Source organism: Vigna radiata, chromosome 5 (assembly GCF_000741045.1).
Source record: "Vigna radiata var. radiata cultivar VC1973A chromosome 5, Vradiata_ver6, whole genome shotgun sequence".
Lineage (NCBI taxonomy): Eukaryota > Viridiplantae > Streptophyta > Magnoliopsida > Fabales > Fabaceae > Vigna > Vigna radiata.
In genome coordinates, this window is record NC_028355.1 from 29,122,016 (window position 1) to 29,132,668 (window position 10,653).

Consider the following 10,653-nt stretch of genomic DNA (forward strand, 5'->3'; position numbering starts at 1 on the left):
ATGTAAAGTATGTGAATTGTTTTGGAGGGTTATAAGTGTGTTATTAGATTAATTAAGACTTGTCTAGACGTTTATATCATAAAAATTTGTTATGGAAGTGATAATTGCTTCATATGATGAGTTTCTTAGTTCATTTTGGAGGTTTAAGTGTTCGAAATTAAAAAGTGTTGGTAAACTGATATAGAGATTTAAAAGTGTTGTTTTGAGTTTAGGTAATTTTGGAGTTGTCAAATTGACTTAAGGCACCTAATTTCGGGTCTAATGATGAAATGGGTACATTGTTTTAATTCTAAATAGGTTTTTGCATCAATTCTAGTGTGTAAGGAATCCATTTAATCATTAGAACAAGTCTCAAGTGCATCAAAGTCCATGAAAACAATGTGGTGTCAATTGATATGACGTTGAATGATAATTTTCTGGTGTTAAGTGCCACCATTCCAAGGGTGCCAACGTTGAGCGCCATCGTTCTAAGGGCGCCAATGTTGAGCGGCAACTTTTGGGCACTAAGTGTCATAACACTAGTTTTGTTTTTTTTTTCAAGTTTTTGAAATATCAAATTTAAGGTTCCAAGTATTAGTTTTAGACGTTTTTTAGGTCGTTTTTGAGGTTTTTGATCATTTCAGAGTTGTTGGTGAGGGGTTCCAAGCCATTTTTCCTTGCCTAATATAGGTAACAAGATGCTCCGAAGAAAATTGTATTATTTTGTGATTTATGATTACTTGTAAGTATGTTTTAAATTCTTTAATGTATGATCAGTAGTCTTATGTATTCGTATGCAATATGAAACTAAATGGATATATATATATATATATATATATATATATATATATATATATATATATATATATGATGTATATAACAATGAAAATGATATATATGAATATTGTGGTTAATAGATATAATTCTATGATCTCATAAATGAGTTACATGATGGTATTTTATATTATTGTTGTTATATGAATGTATGGATTTAATATATAATTCTTGTTCTATCATAATTAATATATATATATATATATATATATATATATATATATATATATATATATATATATATATATAATATGCTTATTTTAATAGTTTCATATTTGACATGTTACAGTAGCTAGATTAGTTTATAAATTAGTGTGCTTGACTAATACAAAAGTGTTTGGTAACTATCTCTGAATAATTTAATTTTAAAGTTTTCAAATTATAAATTATAAGTTACTTCAATTAATTTCTGGTTTTAAATTTATTTAATTTTTTGATGATATTTTTTTTATATTTTAATGCTTCTTTTATTGTTATTAGTTTCTTTTTGCTTATTATTAATAGTCAATTAAATTTAAATAATAAGAAATTTAATTTTTTTAAATAAATAAAAATGAATTTAGATTAATACTCAATTACATAAACTCGTTTAAATTATGAAAAAAATCTATATATCATTCAAAAATAAATGAAATTATTAAAATATTTAACAATAATATATTTTAAAAAATCAAAATTATAATTATATAATAGTATATTTTCATCTAAAAACACACATCTTTTTATATTATTGTACCATTACTAAATACTCTATTAGTTAGTTTATTAAACATTTTCAATCAAATACGTTAATATATCCCCTCCAAACTCATGAACTAATAATTTATCAAAAGTTAACTTACCAACTAGTCTTAAAAAAACCATTAACGAGTATTTCCTAATATCAGAAATTTGCAATTTATTCTCTTAGAATTTAATGCTAATAAAGACTTAGAAACGAATAAAATTAATTTTATGCAAGCGCTTAAAGTAATTAATTAATTATATAAGTTTTAATCATTTATTATTATTAATATCTCGTTTCTGTTACTATTTTAAAAGTAAATATTAATTATACCATATATAATAAATATAAATAATACACTGCATATAATAGTTATTTTGGTAATATATTTAGTACTTAGACATACGCTATTAAAAAGTTTTCTCTTGGGCAATTTAAATTTAAATATTTTTAATTCAATAAAACAAAGTTATACATCACATATATTTATATATCGAACATACTGCATTACTATATAAAATTCGTAAAAACCAGCAATACAATTATTATCATTAAGACATCTCTTAAAATATAAATTATTCGTTTGTATATTTAAAAAAATGTTTTAAAAAATACACTGCATAAATTACGTAGTAAAAAAAATGTTTTAAAAAATATTTTTGTTTTTGTTAATTGTATAATGTGAAAATTAAGAAAAAAAATGTAAGAAAGAAATGGTGGAGTCTTTGATGTGATACGTGTCAAAGAAGTATTCAACGAAAATTGATTGAAGGTTTGATAATACAAATGGAACGTCACACATACATACAGAAAGGTCGAAAGTTCATTTATGAGGTTAAAACCATTAAAAAGTTGTATTGTATGAATAAAAAAGAAAAAAGTAAATAAGAGAATAAATACAAAAAAACATTATATGCCATTATGAGGATTATTAATTATTGTGATAATCATATTACCCAAAAATTGAAAGAGGGTGAATAAATGATTTAAATTAAGAAATTACCGGATTAGGGCACAACTACTACTATTCTATGCATTAAATGCTCCCATTACTTTACATGCCACCCTTTTCTTGAATTCTCTTCCCACTCCTCCACTACCCATTAATTAATACCCCTCCACATTAAATGAAACAATTAATTAAAATTTAATCAAATTCATTTTAAAATTCAAAACTCACGATACTACCAAAGCCACAAAACTCAATTTAATATAATTTAATTTTATTTAATTCAATCAGGATTTTTTTTGTCTTTTAATTTTACTGTAACGTACCATCACCTATCTTTATTGGCATATATAAATCTCTCACAGTCACACAAATGAAGGAACTCTCACACACACCCTCTGCTTTTTTTCTCTGTTTTCCTTTCTTTCTATCTTCTTTTTCTCTCTCTCTGAGAACGCTCACCAATGGCTGCTGAAGTTAGCTCTCTGATTCGGGTCATGGCTGGTGGCTACAAAGAGGAGCAACATCGAACCGTCGGAAACGAATCACACGGTGAGAAATCAACGGCTCTGATTACCCGCGACCTTCTTGGTGGGTCCTCAATTGAATCCCAGGAATTGGACCTCGATTTGCAGGTTCCTTCTGGCTGGGAAAAACGCCTTGACCTTCAGGTTTGTTCAGTTTTTCTGGGTTTTATTTTTCCCGAGAAAATATTATAATAAAAAGGACAAGAAAAATAAAACCTTTCTCTTTCACTGGAAAAAGTCACTATTCCTGAATCGGAAATTCCCTTGGTTTCTCTCGCGTTTTCGATGCAGAATTAACGAGGAATGAAATCACTGTGTTCTGTTTTTATTTTCCTTGCTTCCCCCGTTTCAGATTTTTGCTTTGTTTCTTATGGAGTTCGTTCGTGCTGTTGAATTCTTTGACTGGGAGACTTTATTTTTTATTTTTATTATTTTATTGTTTATGATTTTGATTTGATTATTATTTATGTTTATGCGTTCATTGTCGTGCTCTGATTTGGAAGTTTTGCAATTTGCTTTCATTGTTGTGATGATAATAAACAGAACATTATTGGTTTTAGAAGAAAAGGATAAAATTCAAAACTTTTCAGTCGGTGAATTTTTATTATTTTTTTCTTTTGTGGTATTGTTAAACTTTTGCCTTTTAATGTAACATCAGGTTTGTAATTACTCAATTTTCTTCCCCTTTGTACCTTTGTATTAATTTCTCATAAAGCTGAGTGTATAGGATTCATTTTTCTGGTATCCATGATGTCATTTCTGAACTCCCCCCCCCATAGATTCATTCACACCATTCTTATCAAATTTCATTCTTCTGCATCTCTCAATTAACATGTTTTATTTGTTTGTTAGTATTTTGATCAATTAATTCCTACAACCCATGTGAATTCTTTTAGTTAGTGATCTCATTTTTGTTCTTATAAATTTCCTTCTTTCATGACACTTACTATGATGATAAGTATGAAAATCAAAATCACTTTATAGTTGTGTAATTAAACTTTGGTTGGTTGGTGAAATTGTTATGGTGCAGTCAGGAAAAGTGTATCTTCAGAAGTGCAACAACACCACAATAGGGTCTCCACCAGTATCTGATCACAAACTCAATGCAAAGTCAGCAGGGCCAAAGCTTCAGGACCTAAATTTCCCATCTTCATCTTCATCATCCAATGTGCTATTGAACCTCTTTGATGAATCAAGCTTGGACTTGAAACTTGTTTCATCCTCATTGCCTTCAAGCAACTACCAAAGTGTGTGCACCCTTGACAAGGTTAAGTCTGCACTGGAGAGGGCAGAGAAAGAGCCTATTATCAAGAAACGCACTTCATTTTTGAAGCCAACACTCTCAGCATCATCACCCTCTTATTCTTCATCCTCTTCTTCAATCAGGGAAAACACTCAAGAGGAAGAGAGTGAAGAGAAGCTGGCTTCTTCTCCAATGGCTGCAGGCTGCCCTGGTTGTCTATCATATGTGATGATCATGAAGAACAATCCTAAGTGTCCTAGGTGCAACTCTCTTGTTCCTATTCCATCCATGAAAAAACCTAGGATTGATCTCAATATATCAATCTAAGTTGGTTTAGCGTAATTGGTGAAATTGTCTCCATTTTCAGTATAATTTGTTATTTTTTTTCAAGGGTTTTGTAAATGGAATGATAGATGATGATAAATTTAGGTTCTTTTAAGGATAGGATTATTTGTTTAGTGATATTGGCCAGGGGTTATGAATGTAAATGGAAAAGGTCATGCGGTCTTACTAGGAAAGTTAATAGAAAATTCTCCAATTTCTGACATATTTCCCTTCTTTTTTTCCTGCAATACTGTTAATGAATCATTATCTCCAATTCTCCTCATTTTAGTTTTTCTACAAATCTGTCTTGGTTTTCTTCTATTAATTAATGATTTTTTCTATTGATTGAATTTGCATCAATTGAATGAATTCATTTAAGGTATACTAAATGTTGATAGTTGGATTCAAAGCTACCATTATTATCATTTATAATATATGTTTATCATTTTGATTATTTCTTAGTGTGCTATTTTTCTTTTCTCTGACTGTACATAATAACTTTACAGTGATGAAATGGGCTTTGAATAATGAATACAACTTTTCCTCATTTGATGCTAGTTATTATAATGAAACGTTAGGTTAGGTGTGGATATGGAGCCAGAGATATAATTTAAATAGCATTTAAATTTGTATTAAATATTTGCATTCACTGAAGCATGATTTTTTGGTATATTAAATTTAAAACATTTAAATGTTATTTAACTTATTTATTTTGAAAGGAATATTTTAAAAACATTAAAGAGTATTTAATAATTTTGATTATTAGTTAATTTCTCAAGAAATAATGTTACTTTTATTAAATTTAATATAAATGCATTGCTTAAATTATTTTGATTCATTGAAGCATGATTTTTGGTATATTAAATTTAATAGATTTAAATGTTATTTAAATTATTTATTTTTCAGAAGAATATTTTAAAAACATTAAAGAATATTTAATAATACTATATGCTAATTTCTCAAGAAATATTTTTACTCACTTTTAATCTATTAATAAATGCATTGCTTAAATTATTTATTACTTATTATTGTTTGCTTTGGAAAATATTTCTGATCCTTTTCTATATACATGTCAACAGTTACCATGAAGTTACTGGAAAAATTTAAAATGTTATTATTCAGTAATTTTTTACAAGAATAAAAGCATGACAATTTTGCCGGGAGTACATTATAAGTGTTTTGGATATTTTTAATTCGTCACAAAAAATTTATACATATATAAGTAAATGAATTTCCTTTTTTTTGAAGTTATTTTTAATTTCACATATTAATGTTTTTATAGTTGCTAACACAAGTGTAAACATAACTAAATATATTATCAAAATAGCATTTTTAATAATCCAAAAACTTATTGAAGTTATTTTTAATTTCACATATTAATGTTTTTATAGTTGCTAACACAAGTGTAAACATAACTAAATATATTATCAAAATAGCATTTTTAATAATCCAAAAACTTATTGAAGTTATTTTTAATTTCTTTTCAAATAATGTTATTTTAAATTAAAATAATTATATTTCTATTTTTATCTTTTTAACTGTTAATTTAATTTAATAATTTTTAGACTAAAATAATTAATTTTATTATCCTCAATTTATTATTTATCCAAATTTAGTTATTTTCTTAATTAAATTAATTATTTATACAGAGAAAAAGGACAAACATGCACATATGAATCCACTGGTCTTTATAAAATAAATTCGAAACAACTTTGTATTTACAACTTTCCATATTTATTAATTTTTTACCTGAAATGTTATAATAAACTCAAAAATACATTCTAAATACTATAAAACAATTATAATGTTTTAAAATTTAACTAAATTTCAAATTGTTGATAAATCTCAAAATTTTCAATTGAGTTTTATTCAAATAAGTTATATTTTTCAATTGATTATCTTTAAATCAATGATGCAATCATAAAATTATAGCTTAATGAAATATAGTTAACTTAATAGTTTTATAACTTAATCAATTCTATCATATAAAATTAAAAAAATATAATAAATATCATTAGAGTAGAAGTATATAAGAATTTTATGATATACAATATGAAAAGTCAACCTGTTATAACTAAGTAATTTTTGCATATATTTTAATCTACAGTATTACAATTTTCTTAAAAGATAAAAGTATATTTAACTCTGATATCTTATATTTATATTTAACATAAGATCATGTCAGTGTTGACATAGCCTGATAATATTGACTGCATACTTGATAAAATTCAAATATCAATTTATTGAAGTTTTAATTTATTTAGTTTGTACTAAAAATCTCGGAACCATAAATTTGATTCTGGAAAAATAAGTGCAATAAATAGGCCTTAAATGGCATTGATTGGATACCGATGGTTATGAAAACTTCATTGAAAATGTTAAAGGTCAGAAATTATTTTTAATGTCTATTAGTGAAACAATCTTTTGACAATTAATTTAATAAAACAATCTGTTTCTATTAAATTGATAGTTTAAAAATCTTTCAATAATTTAATTATATAAAAATATTTATTATAAAAATTATTTTAAATATTCTTATTTTTATTTTATAGGATATGTATTAAAAAATATGGTTAAATAATTTATTTGGTTCTTCTTTTATGAAAAATGTCAAGTTAATATTTTAATTTCTTCTTTATCTTAATTTGGTCAATGATATTTTTAAAGTGATTCAATTTATTATAGATTTTAATGTCAGTTTAATTTTTTTGTCAAAAATATTTAATGGAAATGTTAATTTTAATAAAACATTAATATAAAATTTATAAAAAAAATATTTTGTTCAATTTGAAAGAAAACAATATTTTTTCATTTTTTTGAAAAATTAACATTAATTCGAATAAAAAACCAAATATAAAAATTTATGTAGTACTGTCATACTACAATAAAAATATCATGCGACATAATTTTGAAGTGAGATATGAAAATTTTTTAAAAAAATAAATAAAAAATTAAAAAAAAAAAATTATCGTGATAGTGACTTTAACCTTGTATCATACTAAAAAAGTCAAATTGATTCACTTTTAAAAATCTAGACCAAATTGATATGAGAAAAAAAATTAGAGAACCAATTTTTTCATAAAAATAATGACTAAAAGAGTAATTAAATAAAAAATATTAATGTCCAAAAAAAATATTTTTATTATATATTAGAAATGTTCATAATTTTCTTAAAACTTGTAATTTCTCCTAATTAAAAATGTTACTCACGTTACATATTTATTAAATTATCAATATTCACACACACATATATATATATAGATATTTTATTTAACGACGAGATATTTATTACTAGAAGAATAAAGATAAATTTGAGTCTTACCTGTTAAATATTAAATAATTTTGACACAGTAGCTTTTATTCATGTTTTAGGATTAGTTTTGATATCAAATTAAAAAAATATTTCTTTGTCATTTAATTAGCTAATTAATACACGAAGATTTTTAGTTTTGACTTAATCTTTAAATTTCCTTAATTAACATTAATTACAACCAGATATTTACAAATCATCAATTAAATGATATTCTATTATTTTTAAAAGTAAAATAACCCTTCCTTAAATATTTTAAAAGAAATTATATTTCATATTTTTTTATGGTAGTTTTTCTATTGATTACTCTAACAGTCAACAGAACAGTGTTTATATCAATTGTCAACCACGTGTTAATTTGAGCTTGAATATTTTAATTTTAAAGGAATGATTTTAATAACTATAAATAATTTTGGTTCAAATTTTTTAATATTTTGTTTAAATGAACTATATTTCAATTATCAAGTTTTAGTATGATAAGTTACTTTTTATCATAACCTCTTTATATTTATTTGTGAAACACAGTGTCTAAGGCTATGTTTAATTTTTATGGTAATAAAAAATAAAATGTAAATTATTAAAATAAAATATATTAGTAAATATATATATCTTTATAAAAAGTAATTATAAAATAAATTAATTTTATAATCTTACTGTGGGTAGTTTTTTTATTAGGGATGTAATGAAAGTACATAAAATAATAAAATAATAAGAACTTCTGTGTACAAAAATTTATAAAAGATTCTATTTATTTTTTAGTTTTAAATATATAAAACACATAACTAAGTTAGTATAACAAGTGTTATGGGATTCATTAGTGTCACTAGGAGTAGTGTTAATATTGAGTTGTAATCTTGTTGAGATTATAGTAGAATTCTTTAAGAGGTCATAGAGAAGAAGTAAACATAGTTTATTTTAGTGAACCAATATAAAATAATTATGTGTTTATTGTTTTAGCTTTACAAAACATTTTGTTTTAAACACTGTAGTTGCTTATGAAGTCAACCTTTGATAGACGCTCTTGTTATCAGATGTTATTTTTTATAATAGATGTTATTAGAAGTGAGTTCTAGGCCTAACTCAACCCTACAAAACCGGCTTGTAAGGTGAGGATTGCACCTCACTTATATATTATAAATTAGCTTTATCTCTAGTCGATGTGGGACTTCCAACACACTCCCTTCACGCCGAGGTATAGACATCTCGTGCGTGATAGCAGAAATTGGGTGGTCCAATATTGGCTCGACAACGAGTGGAATAGAAACAGAAATGCCCACTTAGAACTCGCTAGGATAGGCTTTAACCATGGCTCTGATACCACGTTAGAAAGAAGAAAGAATGAAATATTGTATTTCTTATTTCGTGATAAAGAGAGAGTACAATTGATATATATAATTGTTCAGAGCAATATAAAAAAGGAATATGAGTATAAAAATATATGAACATAAATGCATAAATATGAATAGAGAATAAAATAATTCCAATATCCCCTCAAGTTGCAGCATATATATCCATAATGCGCAGCTTGAACAACAAAGATTGAAATTGTGTTGGATGCAAAGCTTTAGTAGGAATGCCAACAGCACAACCACCAGGTACCAAATTCACCTGATTAGGAAACAACAAGTCAAGGAAAAAGAAGAATTCAAGAACACAAGATTAAGTAAGAGAAGATTCAAGAAGAAGAAGAAAATTCAAGAATAAGAAGATTCACTAACAAGAAAGAAGAATTCAAGAACACTAGATTAAGCAAGAGAAGATTCAAGAAGAAGAATAAAATTCAAGAATAAGAAGATTCAATAACAAGAAAGAAGACTTCAAGAACACTAGATTAAGCAAGAGAAGATTCAAGAAGAGGAAGAAAATTCAAGAATAAGAAGATTCAATCACAAGAAAGAAGAATTCAAGAACATTAGATTAAGCAAAAGAAGATTCAAGAAGAATAAGAAAATTCAAGAATAAGAAGATTCAATAACAAGAAAGAAGAATTCAAGAAGAAAAAAATTCAAGAAGATGAAGAATAAGAAAAATTCAAGAAGAATTAAAAGAATTTATCAAGAACAGTTCCATAAAAAGATTTAAGAAAATGAATTGAAAAAGATGCTCCATAAAAAGAAAGATTTAAGAAGAATTCAAGAAGAAAAAGATCGAATAATAAAAAAATTCAAGAAAAAAGAAGATTCAAGAAGACAAGAAAGAAGAATTCAAGAAGAAAAAAAAAATCCAATAAAAAATTCAAGAAAAAAGAAGAGATTTTTAGGGGCTGAAGTCAAGACACTGGTGAACCGAGGGGTGAAGGTTTGGTGCATCAGTGGCACAAGTGGCGGAGACGACGGCCGCAGACGGTGGCCGGAGATGATGGCAGGAGACGGTGGCCGGTGGCGAGCGGCGGCGGACAGCAACACTGAACAGATGCGAGACAGAAACTAGAGATTGCCCATTGAAACATAAATGCACAGGTTGAAAAAGAAACTTTTAGGGGCTGCCGGCGGCCATGGCGGCCGACCGCCGACAGACAACAAAGATAGCGGAAGCGGATCAGACAAGCTCTGGTACTCATATTAGAAGTGGGTTCTAGGCCTAACTCAACGCTACAAAACCGGCTTTTAAGGTGAGGTTTGCACCTCACTTATATATTGGCCTTATCTCTAGTCGATGTGGGTCTTCTAACACACCCCCTTCACGCTGAGGTATATACATCTCGTGCGTGATAGTAGAAATTGGGTGGTCCAATAGCGGCTGACAACGGGTGGAATAGAAAGA

At 26.4% G+C, this 10,653-nt stretch overlaps 1 protein-coding gene across 1 annotated transcript; it reads left to right on the top strand.

Moving 5' to 3' along the window:
• Positions 1 to 2,847: 2,847 nt before the first annotated feature.
• LOC106761002 lies at positions 2,848 to 4,828 on the top strand. The gene is made up of 2 exons (XM_014644469.2): positions 2,848 to 3,157; positions 4,044 to 4,828. Exons 1-2 carry the CDS (start codon positions 2,951 to 2,953, stop codon positions 4,581 to 4,583), a joined length of 747 nt encoding a protein of 248 aa, XP_014499955.1. The 5' UTR covers positions 2,848 to 2,950; the 3' UTR covers positions 4,584 to 4,828.
• The last annotated feature ends 5,825 nt before the right edge of the window (positions 4,829 to 10,653 follow it).

Bases quoted from the DNA above. Each gene is read 5' to 3' on its own strand.
- LOC106761002 (XM_014644469.2), top strand. From the start codon at position 2,951: ATGGCTGCTGAAGTTAGCTCTCTGATTCGGGTCATGGCTGGTGGCTAC. The intron at 3,158-4,043 runs GTTTGTTCAGTT...GTTATGGTGCAG, and splicing joins AAAAACGCCTTGACCTTCAG to TCAGGAAAAGTGTATCTTCA.